The sequence below is a fragment of the Pseudochaenichthys georgianus genome, chromosome 23, assembly GCF_902827115.2.
Source record: "Pseudochaenichthys georgianus chromosome 23, fPseGeo1.2, whole genome shotgun sequence".
NCBI classification, from domain to species: domain Eukaryota; kingdom Metazoa; phylum Chordata; class Actinopteri; order Perciformes; family Channichthyidae; genus Pseudochaenichthys; species Pseudochaenichthys georgianus.
In genome coordinates this window covers 16581031-16601500 of record NC_047525.1, presented here as the reverse complement: position 1 = coordinate 16601500, position 20470 = coordinate 16581031, and the positions used below count along the sequence as shown (strand labels likewise).

Genomic DNA, 20470 nt, shown 5'->3' with positions numbered 1-20470 from the left:
GGAAGCCGTAGCACTGTAAAAAGCACGACCAATCATTTTAGCCAGCCCGGCTAAAATAACTGGATGGCCTACCTGCCTGTCAGTGTCAGCCTTCCATCTGTGCACAAATGTATCTCGTGGTCATCGGTCATGTGCGCGTTCGTGTGTGTTGGAGGAAGGGCTCTGTAAGGAAGTGGCAGATTTGTTCCGGCTGTGTATTTTCAAATTCTAGCGCACTCGAGCTGGTTTCTCCCAAAAGACATACCCCACCTTTAAGTAAGGATAATCTAAAAGAGGTTATATTATTGATCTGTAGATTCTACACATCCATGAAGAAAATTACATGATGATGCACTGCACACTCTTGTACACTAGGTGGCGGTATGCACTTTAAGGTCTGTGCGATCTGCCATTAAATCGAGAGAAGAAGAAGACTTTCTAAAGGCGGTCTGCTATAGCAACCGTAAAGTTGATTCACCAACAAGAAGGCTCTTATACACCCATGAATGGAAGTTGCTGAATGGTTAGTCATCCGTACTTTTTGCTTTTTAAATTGCTTATCCCAGACGTATGAAATGAGCTAATGTTGAAAGTAGCAAAGCTTTATTTAGTTATCCGGAGAAGCTGGCAGGTGCAGGAGAGTTGAAGTCGATTAAACAGGATGCTCTAATGTCGCTGTGAGGGTACAATTACCATTAAACAGCTAAGTTGGATGCACCAGGTGCATTTTAACTAACTAGCTAACGTAAATATTGAGTAAATAGATGTAACTTTGGTTATTTTTGTTCAGGTTAAACTGCCTTCTTAGGTGAACTGGCAGTGGTAAATACATAGCATGTCAATGTTTCACTTGATGACGGCCATAATAGCTTTTTAAAATCTCACCAATATTATATCTAACTTCCATTAGTAGTGGGATATTAATTCACACGATCCTTCAACGAGAGTCAAGGTGCCATCAGAACATTGCTAAATGGTTAGTAGTACCCAGAGTATGGCTCATTCAGAAACATTAATAAAAAGTGAATTTGAAAACTGATGTTTTTGTTGAATATGTCTGTCTTACAGGGAATCCTTTCAAGAACTCTGACAGTCTGGTTGGCTCCTTCCTGAGCAATATCAGTCTGCCAAATATGGATTGTGGTGGAGGAACTAATGGTAGGTCAGAAACAGACGATGGAGGTTTTATGCAACTTTTTTGCATCCGTTTTATATGCATGAACATTTGCCGAACCTCAGACTAAACAGTGCTAAGATGTAAACCCGCACACGGTTCCTTTGGTAATCCTGCCGTTGTTTTTGCATGAGATGTCGTGGTTTCACGGGGCCCGCAAAGACAACACCCTGCCTCTGAAGGGACGCTGGGGGAGGGACAGAGAGATTGAAATGAGATCATTAGCTGTGGAGGTGTGATCCTCAGAGGACTGGTACCTGTTCATGTGTGAGACCTGACAGACACCTCCCTCTTCACACCATCAGGATAACACTACTGAGGCATCCACACCTATATGTTGTTTTAAAACATAAACAATCTCTGTACGTTTTGATCCTGTTTCAGAAAAATAGCCCCAGTAAATAGACCGCATTTGCATCTTTTGCAACTATCTTGTTTCCATTCATACTTACAACTTGTCGTGGCTTCCTTCCTTATTTCTATCAAGCCTTAAATAGACATTTGTAACTCGTTTTCTTTCCTTTATATTTGTGTTACTTACAGTTGATGAGTTGCTTGGCCTCCGATGATGGGATGATGTTGTGCAATGCTCAAAATAAAATAACAAACTTTTTACACATGCAACAAAAATACAATAGTCAAAACAAAGATGCAAAACTCCAATAAAATAACAAACAACCTAGGTATTCTTTCTTAAGGCTTGTTAAATGGTGGTTGATTGGTTACAAATTGTGCCTCGACAGTGTCTTTCTAACAGGTTGCCCATCACTGTCACTTTAGAAGAGGCGCAGTGGGAATTGTAGTCTTTAACACTCAGTTGACTACAGACGTCACGATTAGGTGGCCTTTCTTATAAGAACAAAATACTGGCTCTAACGCAACTCATCCGCTGTTTTCCTGGTGTGTTTGTACCTTTTTAGACGTGCAGCAGGAGCTGGACTCTGTGGAGTCAGAGCTGGAGTTGGTGGAGCTGCAGATCTCCGATCTCCAGGAGAAGCAAGCTGAGCTGAATGAACGGAAAAATGCCCTGCTGCAGGAGCTGGAGGAGGCCTGTGATACCGCACAGCCATCATCGTCTTCCTCAAAGTCATCTGGAGCCACTCCTGTTATCAGCAAGCAGGAGATGCTGCTATATGACGGCACAGGTACTCTACACACATTGCTATACAATTCAGATTCCATAAGGCAGTGGGTTGACTTTCTCTTTTCCCCTATTATACTGGTTTTCATCAATATATTATAGGTCTCAGATATATACAAAAAAAAAAGTGTTTGGCTGAAACACCAAACAGATCACCCATTGTAGCATCCCATAATCCCCTCTGATTACTGAGCTGAGCTGATTACCTTGGTTGGTGATTGGCTAACGGTTACACAAGCCAAAAAATCGTTATGACATCATAAAGTGGCCAAAATCTGATCAGCTCATTTTCAGACAGGTTTTTATATAAATGGATCAGGACAAAAAGAGAGAGAATCTTTTTTCCTGAAACTTTCAGAATCTCTTTACGCAGAGGGGACATATGTTGATGTATAAAAGACATGAAAAAGTGGATTTTGCATAATAGGTGACCTTTAATGTTTGGTAGATTTTCCATGGTCTGAAAATTTGGAGCAGCACCTGAAGGACACGTTCCATCTCTCCACGTTCAGACCACTGCAGCTGAGGGCCATGAACCTCACTCTGTCGGGCAAAGATCTGTTCCTGGTGATGCCCACAGGGAGAGGGAAGAGCCTCTGCTACCAGCTGCCAGCAGTCAGCTCCAACGGTACCGAGACACACACATGAGACACACATATGAGATCATTATGTTGCTTATTGACTCTGAAATTGGTTTCCTATCACATGTATGTTTGTGTCAGGTTTTACACTGGTTGTCACCCCCCTGCTGTCCCTAATGGAGGACCAGATCATGTACCTGAAGTCCATCGATGTGGCAGCAGTCATGCTAAATGCGTCCAGTAGCAAGGTAACAGATGGTTGTATTTTACCTCACACTTCAGTCTGTTGATCTCTTCCTTAACTAATCTTCCTGAAAGCTGAAAAAGGATTTCCATTAAAAAATGACATTGAGGACCCCCTGTTGGAGGCCAATGCTTTTATTATTAGTATTAGAGGGCATTTCGAAGGACAATATTTTTTGGTGGAGTAAAATCTATAACTCGCAATCTAAAAAAAATGAAAAAGCAAAATGTATAACCATTTTTTTTTTTAGGAGCACGCCAAGAGCGTCATGGCTGGAATGACGGATCCGAAGGCCCCTTTCAAGCTGCTGTACGTGACTCCAGAGAAGATTGCCAAGAGCAAGCTGCTCATGTCTCGATTGGAGAAAGCCTACAACGCAAACCTGCTGAGTCGTATCGCTGTGGACGAGGTGCACTGCTGCAGCCAATGGGGACACGACTTCAGAACAGGTGAGAGGAGGAGGGGATATAATCATTCCAAGGCTAATTTAGTAAGCTGAATGACACAAAGTTTGTTTCTCTCAACGTCTACAATATGTATTTATTATTATGTTGTGTTTGTCTGTGCAGATTATAAACTGCTGGGCATTTTAAAGAGACAGTTCCCCAAAGTGCCACTACTCGGACTCACAGCCACAGCGACCAGCAGCGTCCTCAAGGACTGTGAGAAGATCCTGTGTGTGCCAAAGACCATCACACTGACCGCATCCTTCAACCGGACCAATCTCTACTACGAGGTGGGACCCATGGCAGCTCTTAACACAACTATCAGACCCTTTAAAAACATTGAAAATGCTGCAGTGACACTTACAGTTTGCTCGTTCCTCAGGTCCGTATTAAAGATTCTAACCATGAGGCATCAATAAGTGACATCGCTGCTCTGATCAAGAGCAAATACAAGGATCAGTCAGGTACTGCTGCCTATTAAGACTCGTTAAAACGTATCTAATGCATCACATTGAGGCTTATATGTTCTACAGAGGGATTAAGATGTATATTTATTCACATACACAGCAATAAGGCTTTATATGTTTTTTGTATTGGTGCTCCACAGGAATCGTGTACGTGTTCTCTCAGAAGGATGCAGAGTCGGTGTCGTCTGAACTCCAGAAGAGCGACATCATAGCTTTTCCCTACCATTCTCACATGGAGCCCGCAGATAAATCCCGCATTCACCGCAAATGGACCGCCAACAAAATCCAGGTATGACACACCTACCTGTATTTCTTTTCGTTGGGTGTTTTTTTTGTTTAATTAAATCAAGCCATGATTTGCTTGGCGCATGCATGGTTACACTGAACGTGAGCCACATTTTAGCCTTGTGTCACTCGCTTAACACTCACAGATTGGGGGGGGAAATAACCTCCACGTAGATACCAACAACTTTTCATCAACCATGACCCAAGTAACCACTTTTGCTGCTTTGGACATGTTGTGGTCCCAGATATGTTGGGAAGCGAAACGACGCAAATTTCTCCCTCGAGTTGACGCTTTTCACATTTTTCCACTCCTGTTATGCGATTGCTTTGGCCTTTCTAGGTGGTGGTGGCCACAGTGGCGTTTGGCATGGGCATTGACAAGCCTGACGTACGGTTTGTCATCCACCACACCATCAGCAAGTCCATCGAGAACTACTACCAAGAGAGTGGACGCGCAGGTACACACCATTCTATCCAGAGAGAGTACTTGTTCCTTCTCCTCTGGTATCTCAACATTTCAATCTGTGTGTCTCCAGGCCGGGACGACCGCCAAGCAGACTGCATCGTGTACTTTGGCTTCTCTGACATCTTCAGGATCAGCACCATGGTGGTGATGGAGAACGTTGGTCAGAAGAAGCTCCTGCAGATGGTCGACTACTGCCAGAATGTCGACAGGTAGCGCGCCAAAACACACAGTACTTTTTATAGTGTGATCGACAGCTTACGCACAATGACTTGAATGCATGTTTGCTGTGTGAAGGTGTCGGCGCTCTCTCATGGCCGTTCATTTCGATGAGATTTGGGACGATGAAGGATGCAACCAGATGTGTGATACTTGCCACCATGCAAAAGGTGCTAATGTCTTCATGTTTTATGTGTTCTTTAGAGATGTAAAAAAGCCCTTTTCTCTCTTTTGAATTGGTCATAATCTGACCTTTGTTCCCTGTAGATTACACCACAGTGGACATCACCGAGCATGCCAAGCAGGTGGTGCAAATCGTGGAAATAGCGACGTCAATGGATGAGAAGCAGACTCCTCTGAAGGTGGTGGAGACGTGGATAGGGAAGGGACCAGCCAAGCGCAGGAAGATGATCCAGACCACCACTCTGCCTCGGCTGCAGGCTGAAGCTGTGATAGTGCGGCTGTTGCTGCAGGGATACCTCAGGTAAGAAAATAAAATAGTATGCTATAAATATGTTGACGAGAACATGTTTTGAGACCGTTTAGTCAAGTAAGTAATTCTGTCTGTGGACTTCAGAGAGGATTTCAGCTTCACTCCGTACACCACCTACTTCTACTTGAAGTTGGGTCGCAAAGCTCCTCTGCTGAAGGTCGAAACACACACACTCAAGATGAACATGAGGACGACAGGGAGTGGATCTGCCGTGAGTAAATGCTGCCGCAGTGATCAATCACAAAGCAGCTTTCCCACTGTGTAGTATGGTAGAGCATCATACTCTTCAATTGTTTTAACTGCTGTAGGTAGTTTGTTTAGATTTTTTAACCAGATAATACTGAACCTTTTCCACATTTCTTTCACTTTAGATTGCACTAAGTAAGTTTGTAAGACTTCTACAGTTATGCCCTTGTGTTCTTAAAACAGCTCAAAGTGGTATTTAAAAAAAAAAAGTCTCTTTGTTTAGAATAGGTTACAAAAATGTATGAGCATTACATCCTTTTTAAATGGTGTCTTTCACAGTATGTGTTTAAGTTTAGAGAATCACAGACACCGCATCACAGTAGAGGCGCATAAAACAAATATGAACCTGAAGAAATAAGCATAGTAGTTTCCCGAGACTCTAGAGCTTTTCTATTTAACCACCATGTCATTGCCACTGCTAACAGCTTATTACGCCTTCAAAGCTTGGGGGAGATATGAGCGATTTCCTATGTTGAATACCATTTTAACCTCCAGACCGTTCTGCATTTTAGAGAGAGATGTATACAAAATTACCTGAAAGAGTACAAAAAGGGCCTCTGGGATACAAGGAGGCTTCCGTTGTTTGTGTTCAGACTGTAGTGTCCTCCCCTCTAGTGTTCCTCAGTCCACTCCATGTTAATCATCTCAGGTAAAGACTGTTGTTAATGACCTGCAGGTAAAAGCTGTGAGTGGCAAGGGCCAAGCCAAAGAGGGAAAGAGATCAGTTCAAAGTGCTGGAGATGCCCCTGTGTCCAAGAAAGTCAAGACAGACCTACCTTAACCCCCCCACCCTGTCCAGAAGACAAGCTGACAAAGTACAGTCCATCATTCTTCACTCTGTTAACAACTGCTTCTGTTGGCATGGTATCATCTCACTGTTACTAACCAGCAGGCTTGGGCGATAAAAGGACACTATTGGGACCTCAACCCCCAAAATGTGATTGGGCAGGTCTTCTATCTTATATAAATAATATCTTATTTTTATTTGCAAATAGTATTTAGAATTGTGTGAAAGCCCTATGACCCACTAGGCAATAATAAAGGCTTTCTATTCTATTCTATATCTTACTCGGACCGTTGTAGAACTTATACGTCGCCCAAGCCTATTACCCATAATCTCCGGTGTTAATGCTCATACCTGGAATGTAGCATCCACTAACTGTCTAACATTTCATCGCACGGGGGTCTAACATAATATTATATTTTCACTGACTAAATGGAGAGGTGGGCTAAATTACATGATATATTCCTCTTGTTGATGGTACAATACTTGTATTAATTGAATAAAACTCTAAAAGGACATTAAATAATGAATATTATGGTGACTGAACTGGCCACTGTTGTACACTGACCTTAGTGTTCCATATTGTTTACAGGACATATCAGCCAACGAGGAGATGGATGTGATCTTTGACCCCATTGTTGTGGGCAACAGCTGTACCACCCCACCCAAACAGAAACTATTTAAAGAACAGAGCAACCTGTCCAGGAAACATGACCTGCGAGAGGAAGAAAAGGACATGTCCATCATGCCTCAACGTGAAATTGAGGTTGAAATAAACATTGTCGTTAACAGTGACGGTCAGAAAACTCCAGTTAAACCCTCCAAATGTAAATCCACCACCCCTCAGAGAGTGAGGAGGAAACCCCACCAAAAAGCAGCAGCTGAAGATTCTCCATCCCCAGCTGGAGACACTGCCACCAAACCTATCCCCGGCTCTCCATCCCATGCCTCCTTCATCTCTGACACCGCAGCTGAAGAGCTCTGTGACCTGAGGAACTACTACAGCAAACAGCTTAGGAGGATAAACTACGTTTCACATGAGTACCTGGGGCAAGATTCCGAGCCAGGAGTGCTGGCGTGCATCAGGGAGCCGCTTCGGAGCCTCCGCCTTCCCCGAGGGGGGACCATCGCTCAGACGGCCCGCAGCCTGTGGACACGGGTCAGCGGCAGGAGGAAACTGGTGCACCGATGACATCACAGTTTGAAGTTCAGTCGACTGCACTTAGAGAGAAAGCTTGTATTTGCTGTCACAGTCAAATAAGCCACTATGAATGAGTGTGACTTTAGAGCCACCTGGTGGTAGTATGACAGAACTAACCTGGTAGTATTAGGATGATTACAAATCATCACCTAAAAGTTAGTTTTTTTTCTACACACAAAACGTTTGCTTTAGAAATTATTTGAAAGTGGCTGTGATACAACAATAAGTGCCTCTGCCTTTAAATGTCCTTTATAGGTTCAAAGACATTTTCCATATTTCATACCTCAACTGCTCAGTTGCCAATTGATGAATATCTTCTAAATAATCTGATACTGAATTAAAGCTGTACTTTTTCAGCTTTGTTATAAGAAAATCTACCAATTTAATAATTAATCAAAGTGGGAGATAAAAGGGAATTGGAATTATTTGAAATATATGCAGTTCAGTCAACGGGAAACCAACAAATGACTGAAACTGAAAGGTATTTTTTGTTGTGCTATGTTTCTGCTACATTACAGTATGCTGCTGGTTCTCCATAAAACATTTCATTTTAAATTAAATAACGACACACTATTATTGGCATTATTGGTATGCAGGTTTCAGACTACATAATATCATAAAAACCCAAGGCGCATTCACACCGCAGTACTTTTCCCACAAAGGTTCATGAGAACTCTTTTGTCGCATTCACACCAAAAAGAGCCGGTACTAAAATGAGTTCATGAGAACCTTTTTACCCCCTTTTCAGTCCCTGCTATGCCCCTTTCACACCAGCGCTTTTTCAGCTCCGGCTCGGAGCTGGAGCCTGAAAAGCGCCGGTTTTTCCTGTTCACACCGCAGCAGCGCCGGCTCTTAGCTCCGGAATCGGGTTCACTTCCAGCTCCAAAAAATTGTCGGTCTAGAAGAGCTTCGGAGCTAAGAGGTGGCGTCGCTTACGTCTCTCTTACGTCGAGGCGTGCAGGAAACTAAACCCACCTCCCCTGAACATGGGTCGACTGTTATGCCTGCCTACAAGCAGTAGTGCTTATAAACACACTTTATAAAGTCAGGCAACACTAACCAGGCTTCGTGTGATTCTGTTTATTTGTACCTTACTTTGACCATCCATTCACTGTTATCGATCATTGTGGAGAGAGGCAGACGTGTTGTTTTGTATTATTGCAGCTATCGGATGCAAGTAGTCAGTTTAGCTTCGGTTGCTATGCTAACATCACCCGTTTTATACCAGAGAAACTTTCATAACAGCGTTGTGATACCAAACAGCGTCAATTCAGACTGACACACATTCACTTCTTAGGTTAAGGGGAACTGGGGATATGCATCAGCTGCTTGTGTGAGTCGGACAGTGAATACTTTAGAGCGGCCGCTGCAGTGTGAGCTAACGGGAGAATAAACTCCTGTGGAAGAGCAGCACTGCAGCGGTCGGTAAATGCTGCAGAAACACATTAATAAACAATGAACCACGGCACTTTGGAGCAAAGTATAAGGTTGGAGAAGTCGTTATTCAATTTATTCTGGCTTCGTGTGATTAAAAGCAACACGATCATCGACCCAACGCAGTTCCCCGTTGTTGTGGCTGCCGTTGGGGAGCAAATCAGCGATGTAAACGGTGACGTCATGACGCAGCAGGGGCAGCTCTGGGGCGCGAGTGGGCGGTGTGAACAGAGCGGGAGTTGAATAGGGAAACCGGAGCTGAATCAGAAAAGCTCCCGCTCGGAGCTAGAAAGGGAAAAGCGCTGGTGTGAAAGCCGCACTAGAGAGCAGGGACTTTCGTGGGAGAAAAAGGTTCTTATGTCTGATTGGCTGGGCGGATTGCAAACCACGCCCCGTAAAACTCCCAAAAAGTTTTGTAAAGCCGCCATTTTATTATCCTCGCATTAGCATTAATAGCATTAGCCCAGCGCAGAAATGCAGAGAGACTAACTTATGGCAACACAAAAGAAAACATGGGAGCGGTGGAGATGAGGAGGTGTCGGCGTTCTGGCGATTTACTCGGAAGGCTTCAGTAGAAGCTGCTGGGACTCAGCTTCTACTGAAGCCAGTCCCCAACTCCGGGGACTTCCGGCCGGGGACTTTGGGCGGCAGTCTACGCCGTGAAGTTGTTTGCGGACTGCCAGTAAACCCAAAGCAGAAGAAGAAGAAGTGACGTCAGCGGCTTCATTTGCCTAATCCACCCCCAGGGACTTATTCCGGTGTGAACGTTATCTGTACTTAGTTCATGAGAACTCTTTAGTTCTCATGAACTAAGTTCTCATGAACCTTTGTGGGACAAGTACTGCGGTGTGAATGCGCTTATTGGGTCAGTTTACAAATGACAATGACCAGGGCCGCCCCTCCCTACAGGCCAATCACGCAGGCTGCATGGGGCCCCGCCTTGCGCAGGGGGGCCCGCCCAGAGGGCCTCAGCTGCTGTGCGCAGTTCTCCGCTCAGTTCTCCTCGCACCCCCGGCTGACACGCGAGAGTGAGAGGTGACAAGGGAAGCACGCCTGTAACCCGACACCGTTGCAATGAATCGACATCTGACCAATCACGGCTTTGATACGGCCACTAGTGCAGGTGAAGAGATGTCGGTGAAAAGACAGTTTCAGTCCGGCGCAAGTTAGAGGGAAAAAAAAAAAACTTGAAGAAACTAGAGCATCACTCGAAGGTGGGTTGTTGTCAAATGTACAACTTGAGAATGTTGTATAAGTCAAATTGCCAATTGCCATATTAAAACATCAGAGCATATAGGCTAATGGAGATGCAGTTATTTCCAGCATTCTTTATTTACCATTCATTCAAGTATGTGATGCCTTTTATCTGCCAATGTACAGGAGGAAGAGTGATACACTGTCTGTCTAGTTGGCTTACATAACAGTTAAAGTTTACAGCCTAAAAAACATGGAGCATGTTTCCCCCATATATTTGTATGTCAATTTGCACATTTCATGGTGATGCTCAGCCTCTCCCCTTAACTCCTAACAGTCATCATCATGTCAACCACAACACAGAGAAATACTGATAAATATGTGTGTAGTTGTTGATACATTGCTGACAGAGGGAACTACGTTTGAACACAGATTTAAGAAATATCAGTTTTTGAGCATGTCTTGTCTTGACTATACAACTATATTATAATAAAATAATATTTATATTATTGAATTGATTATGATTATTAGAAGTTGTATATTTGCATTAATTATATTTTAATCTTTTTGAGGCTAGTATTTGGCAGGAAATGCAGACGTATTCACCTGTAAGCGCATACGACATACATGCACAACCATTTACCTCACTGCATAAAAAAGTGTTGATAATAATAAACAGGAATTATATTTGCAAAGTAGCCTACTTTGTTACCAAAACATTTTTTTGTTCACTCCTGTCGGTTGGGGGGGGGGGGCTCACCTCACAATGTCGCTTGGGGCGGCCCTGACAATGACTATCTCAGCATGACCTGAGCGAAAGACTTGCCTGTCGGATTTGTTTTACGACCACAACTTGTTCCCTGACATTCATGACTTTCACCAGTAGCACAGACAGTTCTACGCTTGTGATGTTGGACATACCAGGACCAAAGCCTGCAGCTTATCTTGCTTCTTGCACATTTGTTTAGATGTGGAAACCACATTCTGCTGGGGTTTGTCCAGATGGCCAATGTTGTAAAAATAATGTGTATTGGAATGATAATTAAAGATAAATATGAAAAATTAAAAGAGACTGTATGCCTTCTTGTATACCTTCCACCACTTACATAACAATTACTGCAGACCGTTTATGAAACAGATTACATTTACTTTCGATGGTTATGAGAAATAAATAGTTCCAGTAAAAAGGGGTCACACACACAAACTTCATGGTGGCTCAGTATTACAGAAGTAGAATTCCATGCATCGAGCACACACACATACGTGCACATTCAAACATGTTCACATAAATTCAGGTCATTCATACATTTGAAAAAAGTTTACAGTTTTACAAGGATAAATATTAAGCCATTGTAGAAATCTCCTTTCGTGCATGTCACTGTCGTTCACGTATAAACTGATAATAAAAACACAGTTTGCAGTTAAACATAATTTATCCTGATGTTTTTCTTAGTTATGGTTGTGTAAGTCATAACTTATTAAGCATGAATAAAGAGTACATACATTGTACGTGAAATGCAATATGAGGGGAAGAAAAGTGAGCTATGATTTCTCCAAAGGGTCAATTTAGTACATTAATGTCAGACTTTTCCTGTTAACACAATAACTTAGATTATGTGTTATCCAAACCTTAAATGGTATCTTCGGTTGTGTTGGTTTTAATTGATCAAATTAGCTCATAATTTCCCCCTTGAAATGAAAAAAAATAGCATTTTTACAGGATTATTACATTTTTAGCTGCAAACTGTGAAAACGTCCAACACATTAATGCTCTCAGTTAATAACAAAGTTAAACCAATTGTATTAATACGTCCAGCACTTTTCTAGCATGTTCTACCTAATTAGATCCTTCACTCCTCAACCGACAGTAGGCTGGTATGCATAATTTTCATGTTGATGTTGAGCCCAAGATACAACAGTAACACAAATCCTCCTCCTCTAACTTTCACGTTTTACCTGTGTTGTTCATGCATTCCTGATGTTATTTACTGCAGGGGATTTGATGCCAACCACACATATTCTGAGGAATAGTTTGACATTTTTAGGAATTAGACGAGTTTGCTTTCTTAGCGAAAATTAGATGAAAATATTAAAAAAAAACACTCCTGTCTGTAGCAACAATAAATATGTAGCCGGGGCGAGTTAGCTAGGTTAGCTTAGCATAAAAACTTAGAGACGGGGAACGAGTTTACCTTTCTTGAAGTAACTCATTCTGACATAACCTCTTAAACTACACTAATACCTTGGTTTGTTTAAAAAAAAAAAAATTGACTAGCCCTGGTTTTATTCTTTGTGCTAAACTAAGCTAACAGGCTAACGTTGCTAGCTTTATATTTGTTGTACCAACTCTTTTATCTTCAGACCTTATTCTTAAAAGAAAGCAAATAAATCTATTACCACAAAATATCAAATAATTTACGTATCAAATAGTTCCTGAAAAACGACTAACTACTATGAAGTGACAATAACTCCATTAGTCTGCAGGAATAAGACATATTCCCTGCAATTAAATAAAAACCAGGAATGCAGAGTACAAACAGACACTTCAGTGAAAAATACAATGAATAGAGAGACTTCTCAACCTGCTTCACTGTCAGCTTTCAACCCAGTTAAATCTAAACATTTCAATTTTAAATATTTTTTTTCTTTAGTAGGCTACAAATGCTGGAGAGAGCAATGGTCCGACCCCAAGTGGAAAACAACCATTTAGTTTGAAGACCTAAACCCCAAACCCCCTGCGAAAAAAACATGCCACAACGACTCTGTAGTTTCACAAGAATTGGTCAAAGTTCACACACACAAAATACAACTTAATACTGTTGGGTAAACTCGGCCGTGTCAAGGCACAAGTCCCTGAAGTAAAACAAAATAACCACACTGAAGTCCAAGTTAAACACAAAGAGTTACTGCAGTGAGTTCTACAAATGTATGCCGAGGGACAAAGTGTTGCTTGCATTTTTTTAAAAGCACTAAAGTTGGCAGTTCTGTGAGGGTTTTTCATCTGTGGGACGTCACATGGCTTCCTTTTCAGTGCCAGTATTCGTCCTCTTGCATCCATCCTTTTGGCTTGTCTTCCCACCTGATACTGACCTCTACTCCTTAGTTTAGCTTCCGTTGCTGAGCCAGAATGGTCAAAAAAAGTTGGTTTCTTGTTCTTCGAGTTTGTCTGTGTGTGTGCTTGTTTGTTTAACCCTCAGATTAAAAATGTTACTGCGATCCGCTCACAGTCTGCTTTTTGACTCTCAGTGTAAACCCAGGGGGCTGCGGAGCTTTCAAAAGAATAGTCAACTGAAATGATTTTGAGAAAAGTCAAGAAATAATCCAGAAGATGCATTTTATCCCCCACCAAGTCTTTTAAACTTTGAAATGTTGTAGATTTCAGTCACGGAAGCTCGAAGAAAGAAAAAAAAGTCCAATATACATATTTATAAATAAAAATATCTGAAGAGACTGAACAGGAACAACAACTTGGATCACAGCGTCAACATCAGTGGGATTTTAACTCAAACGAAGCCGGAGAATATTAGTCAGAAGAGAACAAAAGTAACCTTTCTGACTGCTCAACTGTGCATGGCGTCTCGAGTTTACATCATGTACACACACACATACGGTGTGTTAAATACAGACAGTAGTAGTTTAGCAGCAAAAGACTCCACCTCACTCCCTCCTAATAAATAAACACAGTCTCCAAACAGATACAGCCCAGAGTCACTCGCTCTGAGGGGTGTGTGTGTGTGTGTGTGTGTGTGTGTGTGTGTGTGTGTGTGTGTGTGTGTGTGTGTGTGTGTGTGTGTGTGTGTGTGTGTGTGTGTGTGTGTGTGTGTGTGCAGGTAAGAGGGAGGAGGGGTCACCCGAGGGGAGGTGGGCTCATGCGTGAGGTTGTTGGCAAGGGATCATGAAGTTTGACATCCTCTTCATCTGACATTAGAAGAGCATGCTCTGCCTCCTGTTGATCTTGCTATTACCTAAAAGAAAAAGGGAAAACTATTAAACTACAATACCCATAATGCCTTAGCTTTACGTTTAATATGCTAAAAGTAGCCAGACATCAGACAGTTTAAAGAGGCACCACAGATGTAACAAGTTAATTATTGCTGTCGAATTAAAACATCTTGTATCAACCTTTATCAGTCTCATCTTACCCGTATTTTGAGGATTGCCACATGATCATATTTAGTAAAACGATTTTTTTTCTTTCCTTATGGTTTAACTTTGATAATGTTTTCTCCACCCACCTGACTCTGGGTATGAGGAGCTCCTGTAGCCAGGGTCCCTCTGCAGCTCCATTTCTTTTAAAGTGAATATTGATACATCTACAACAAAGAGGAGAACAGTTAATAGCAGGAAAGGAAAACAATGAAGATAAGTAGCCTCAGACAGAGGTATTGACGGTTTGCTCACTCTCAGGCAGTGTTTGAACTCTCATCCCGAGCTGCCGGAAGTTGGAATGTTTCATGGCCTCCTCAGCTGAAATCCTCTTCTTAGATTCAAACTGTGGAGACAGAAACCACCCATTTTCATTCAAGCTAATTCTGTGTGTGTAGAAACAATGATTCACTCAGATAAACAAAGAGGAACTAAAACAGTTTAGCAACAGGGACCCACTGTACAGTGGGGCAAAAAAGTATTTAGTCAGCCACCAATTGTGCAAGTTCTCCCACTTAAAAATATGAGAGAGGCCTGTAATTTTCATCCTAGGTACACTTCAACTATGAGAGACAGAATGGGGGGGAAAGACAAATTCCTCGGTAAAATAAGTATTTGGTCACCTACAAACAAACAAGATTTCTGGCTCTCACAGACCTGTAACTTCTTCTTTCTGTAACAGTCCTCCACTTGTTAACTGTATTAATGGCACCTGTTTGAACTCGTTATCAGTATAAAAGACACCTGTCCACAACCTCAAACAGTCACACTCCAAACTGCACTATGGCCAAGACCAAAGAGCTGTCAAAGGACACCAGAAACAAAATTGTAGACTTGCACCAGGCTGGGAAGACTGAATCTGCAATAGGTAAGCAGCTTGGTGTGAAGAAATCAACTGTGGGAGCAATTATTAGAAAATGGAAGACATACAAGACCACTGATAATCTCCCTCGATCTGGGGCTCCACGCAAGATCTCACCCCGTGGGGTCAAAATGATCACAAGAACGGTGAGCAAAGATCCAGAACCACACGGGGGGGGACCGAGCCAATGACCTGCAGAGAGCTGGGACCAAAGTAACAAAGGCTACCATCAGTAACACACTACGCCGCCAGGGACTCAAATCCTGCAGTGCCAGATGTGTGCCAGTACATGTCCAGGCCCGTCTGAAGTTTGCTAGAGAGCATTTAGATGATCCAGAAGAGGATTGGGAGAATGTCATATGGTCAGATGAAACCAAAATAGAACTTTTTGGTAAAAACTCGACGTGTTTGGAGGAGAAAGAATGCTGAGTTGCATCCAAAGAACACCATACCTACTGTGAAACATGGGGGTGGAAACATCATGCTTTGGGGCTGCTTTTCTGCAAAGGGACCAGGACGACTGATCCGTGTAAAAGGAAAGAATGAATGGGGCCATGTATCGTGAGATTTTGAGTGACAACCTCCTTCCATCAGCAAGGGCATTGAAGATGAAACGTGGCTGGGTCTTTCAGCATGACAATGATCCCAAACACACCGCCCGGGCAACGAAGGAGTGGCTTCGTAAGAAGCATTTCAAGGTCCTGGAGTGGCCTAGCCAGTCTCCAGATCTCAACCCCATAGAAAATCTTTGGAGGGAGTTGAAAGTCCGTGTTGCCCAGCGACAGCCCCAAAACATCACTGCTCTAGAGGAGATCTGCATGGAGGAATGGGCCAAAATACCAGCAACAGTGTGCTTGTGAAGACTTACAGAAAACGTTTGACCTCTGTCATTGCCAACAAAGGGTATATAACAAAGTATTGAGATGAACTTTTGTTATTGACCAAATACTTATTTTCCACCATAATATGCAAATAAATTCTTTAAAAATCAGTGATTATGTGATTTTCTGGATTATTATTTTTTTTTTCTCATTCTGTCTCTCATAGTTGAGGTATACCTAGGATGAAAATTACAGGCCTCATCTTTTTAAGTGGGAGAACTTGCACAATTGACGGCTGACTAAATACTTTTTTGCCCCACTGTATGTTCACAAAAAATGCACTGATAGTGCTATTTGGAGTATAATGTTAATCAGTTGTACTGTTTAAAGTATTTGTTTTCTTGTGATTATTTATCCTTTGTCACATTTTTGTATTGCATGAACGAAAGTTCCCTTTTAGGTCAAGTCTAAACATAGACTTTATATAAGGATTGGCAATGACAAACCCCCGAATGTTAAGCAACACATTTCTATTGCCCCCTGGTGGTTGGCTATAGTATAGTTCATAACTCACGCCCCCCTACACTTTATGTAGAACAGACTGATTGATGGCAATGCTTTTTAATGTGAAGTTTGGTTTCAATTAGTGATTTGATGCTTTATGAAAACTTGATTTATTGACAGCAACTAGTGTGGTTTTAGCTCCTGCTATGGAGTCTTTTACTGTATATGTGATTAGAAAATGAAATGTAAGAACTCACTCTGAGAAAAGAGAGCAGCAGCTCGATGCCTTCGCTGTCCAGCCTGGAAGAAACAAAAGGAAGAGCAACAGTTAGCTGTCTGACAGGATGTAGGGGCGAATGGGAGAAAGGGAGAGGATGGCCCGACTATGAAATGATGATTTCCTGAGCCCATTAAAAAAACATGTTAATGCAGGTGCATGCCCACATACAGGCAGCAGTACCTGGGAGCGTTGTTGATCAGCGGCTGTGGTTTGTATTTGGGGAAGCTGTGGGATTTAAACTCATCGATGGAGGTGATTCCCGGCCAGTTGTCCTCTGTGGGTGTACCTGGAGTCACAGAGGCAGTTTAGTAAACGGGTAATGACATGTGTTTTGAAATAGTTTTTTAGGTTGGTAATGTGATCTTAGCCTGGCAGGAGATGCTTACCGAGTAACCTGAAGATGAGGTGGAGCTCGTCCTCTACTGTGGAGCCGGGGAACAGGGGCCGACCTGCTGCCATCTCATAGAATATACAACCAACACCCCTGCACACACACACACTTTTATTATATTATTTTAATGAGACATGCTAGAAAGCACGCTCCCCTTACACGTCGGAAAGCAGGGCCAAAGTACCATAAAAGGAAATTATGTGTGTATTTAGTTTTTTATTAATTAAGACTCAATCAAATTCACTCTTTCCAGTTCCAATCTCTTTCCTAAGACTTTCAGAAATGTTTACAGGTATATCATTTAGCTTTACACTTCAAGGGCTACAGCAAAATTACTATTATTTTGTTTATTAACACAATGATCAATGGACATGCCATGCCTTTACTAAGCATTAGTAAGGCTCGTACCACATGTCGATCTGTGTTGAATACTCAGAGGATCCCAGGAGAACATCAGGAGGCCGGTACCAGAGAGTCACCACCTCGTTGGAGTAGGTTTTAGTCGGCACAGACTTGGCCCTCGCCAGACCTGCCATAGACATAAACAGATGGATATTAGGATTATAATGACAAGAGACGAACATTACCTCTGTGAAAAGCAGAGCTGGGAATAATCAAACTGTTCCACAGAATAAAAATACTCTTGCCCTTTCTTTTCTGACTGCCCGAAAGCAAATATCAGCCTCGGCTCTGGTTCCTCTTACCGAAATCAGCCAGTTTGAGTTCTCCTTTCTCGTTGATGAGCAGGTTCTGGGGCTTCAGGTCCCTGTGGAGAACTTTCCTCTTGTGACAATAAGACAGCCCTCGCAAAATCTGGAACAGGAAGATCTGGAAAAACATGTGTAAAACTTGATGTGAATATACTTTCTTATGATAGACTGGATAATTGCAATTTCATTTGAAAAGGGCTGCTCAAAAACCCATTAACTGTAGTGACTTTGTTTTAAATATTGCATCTTCTAAAACACAATGCAGTCCCATCTTAATTAAGATAAGTCCTCACCTTCACATTGTGCATGCTCATTATGTTTCCACAGTCGTCCATGTACTGCTTCAGGTCCTTATCCTACAAGGAGAGATGACGCCATGAGACAGGAAGAAGACAACATGACAGATAGAGATCTTCTTCTTTCTGAAAATACTTTGCCTTTCTGACTAACACATCGCAAATTCCAATGCAGCACATTTCTCTTGTTTCTGCTAATTTTAACATTCTCTTTCTGTTTCACTTCAGATCATTTCCTAATACTTATATATATCCTATGTGTAGACTTTTCAACCCCTGTAAAGTACATCAATGAAAGACCTTAACATTTGTAATGATGTTTGGCACTCAATAGGAATATGTGAGGTTGGGCAAAACAAATCACACTGAGTGTTACCAGATATTCGAAGACGAGTGTGAGGCTCTTCTCAGTGTGGATGATGTCATGAAGTGTCACGATGTTGGCGTGTTTGAGGTCCTTCAGTAACGACACTACAGAGAAAACAAAAATATGTTTACAGAAAGTAACAGAAAATTGTTATTGATTGCGTTTTCTGGCTTTAAATTGATTGCGTGGGATGAATTGAATGTCCACTTCCAGTCTGTGATCATTATAAGGACAAACATATCATACATTTAGTTGGTAAAAGCTGTACATTGGGACAGTTGTTGCTCACCTTCTCTGATGGCGGTGCATGGCGCTCCCTCCTCGTGCTCCAGCCGGATCTCCTTCAGCGCCACCAGGTTGTCCGTCAGCTTACTGCGTCCTTTAAAGACCGTCGCGTATGTTCCCTGAAATCAACACATATTTCTCAATCATCCCTGAATCATTGATCATTGAGCGCTGTGAAACATATTTTGTTATTTCAAAGCATCAGATGGGATTTAAAGAATTCCTCACCTCTCCCAGTTTGTCCAGCTTTATGTACGTTTCCAACTTGCCGAAACCAATCTCTGACTGAGGAAAAGACACAAGACAGAGATTAGGTTAAAAGTCCCATTCTGGGTTCTGTAGGCCTCAATCTGAGCCTATCGAGTGTTGAACGATGATATAAAAAAAATCAGCTCCAGGCTTTCTGTCAGAGAGGCATTTGAGGTACTTTAAAACCCTTTACTCCAATTCCCCTACATTTGCTTTGAAATCTCACCCCTGTGAATCCTATGCCACATTTTAATACACATTGATGCAATACATCTTTTTAGATTCAGTTTGACATGAGTTGGTAAAGAATCAATGGAAAAAAAGTCCTATAACTCAAAATCTTGCCAGAGACTTATCCCAATTTGACATTTTCTTTGGTAACACAGAGATAGTAGTCTGACTCTGCACAAACATGGATAAATTAATAACAGGAAGTGCTAATTTGTAGTGATTCATGTTTTTTTTAGAAATGAAAACCACGAGTCTCACAGTGTCAGACATGAAACGTGTTCTATCATCTATGGCAAAAAAAGCTTCTTTAGGGTATGGCAGGATCAAAGCGGCCGACAGAAATAACTTGTCCCTTGAGAGAGAATCAAAAACAGTACCAATTTCTTTACTTTTTAAGCCTATGTCTCACTGTTTGCAAACTTCTGATTTACATAAGCCTCCATGTTGCTGACAGTGTGCAACATGACTGCCTGATCACACCACAGCTGGGTGTGTGTTAAACTACTTTGCCAAAGACAAGAGGTCAGCACTTGTGACTCGAGATTCATCCATCACACACGGCTTGTTGCCATGGTGACCTGTACAGGGGGAGAGATTCACACACACACTGACCAGCGAGGCTCTGCGGGAGCGTCGACTGAGCGGCTGGTCGAAGGGCGGGCTGCTGAGCTGCATCTTCTCCAGATACCCGTCGGGGATTCGGATGTCAGCCGGCAGCGACAGTCGCTTGTTTAGGTCCTACAAGCAAACGCACATACATTTGTTTTTTTAAAGAGTTGCAACTAGCTTTTCATTTAACATGTTTGTAGTGATGATGGCTATGAACAGCTGATATCTGCATGTGACTGCAGAATCTGACGGCAGCAGGAAAAAACTTTGGTAAAGGAAGTGGTTCTGGTTTCCATTTGTAGGCTCTTTAGTTTGTAGTCTGACAGTGGCTCAGTCAGTAGGGGCTTGGACTGTGAGTCATAGGGTCG

General features: G+C 42.3%; 2 protein-coding genes across 3 annotated transcripts in view; one reads left to right on the top strand and one right to left on the bottom strand.

Moving 5' to 3' along the window:
* The first annotated feature begins 420 nt into the window (after window positions 1-420).
* recql (RecQ helicase-like) lies at window positions 421-11372 on the top strand. Of its 2 annotated transcripts, XM_071201828.1 has the most exons (16): window positions 421-955; window positions 1048-1137; window positions 2074-2298; window positions 2743-2922; window positions 3017-3123; window positions 3370-3568; window positions 3689-3855; window positions 3948-4029; window positions 4173-4321; window positions 4658-4775; window positions 4854-4992; window positions 5078-5169; window positions 5267-5483; window positions 5577-5703; window positions 6415-6553; window positions 7115-7204. In XM_071201828.1, exons 2-15 carry the CDS (start codon window positions 1113-1115, stop codon window positions 6517-6519), a joined length of 1932 nt encoding a protein of 643 aa, XP_071057929.1. In that variant the 5' UTR covers window positions 421-955; window positions 1048-1112; the 3' UTR covers window positions 6520-6553; window positions 7115-7204. The 2 variants fall into 2 exon arrangements, with proteins under 2 accessions (XP_071057929.1, XP_033968226.1); XM_034112335.2 differs by lacking the exon at window positions 6415-6553 and having other exon boundaries at window positions 437-502; window positions 7115-11372.
* A 105-nt stretch (window positions 11373-11477) lies between these two features.
* Window positions 11478-20470, bottom strand: part of cdk17 (cyclin dependent kinase 17) — a 36061-nt gene continuing 27068 nt past the window's right edge. The window contains exons 5-17 of the mRNA XM_034074722.1: window positions 20106-20231; window positions 19242-19298; window positions 19018-19132; window positions 18738-18832; window positions 18359-18421; window positions 18060-18183; window positions 17764-17884; window positions 17351-17448; window positions 17145-17250; window positions 16942-16984; window positions 14753-14843; window positions 14587-14664; window positions 11478-14316 (exon numbers count right to left, since the gene is read on the bottom strand). Coding sequence (XP_033930613.1) covers window positions 14276-14316; window positions 14587-14664; window positions 14753-14843; window positions 16942-16984; window positions 17145-17250; window positions 17351-17448; window positions 17764-17884; window positions 18060-18183; window positions 18359-18421; window positions 18738-18832; window positions 19018-19132; window positions 19242-19298; window positions 20106-20231 — 1158 coding nt within the window. The 3' untranslated portion in view covers window positions 11478-14275. The remainder of the gene's footprint in view (window positions 14317-14586; window positions 14665-14752; window positions 14844-16941; window positions 16985-17144; window positions 17251-17350; window positions 17449-17763; window positions 17885-18059; window positions 18184-18358; window positions 18422-18737; window positions 18833-19017; window positions 19133-19241; window positions 19299-20105; window positions 20232-20470) is intronic.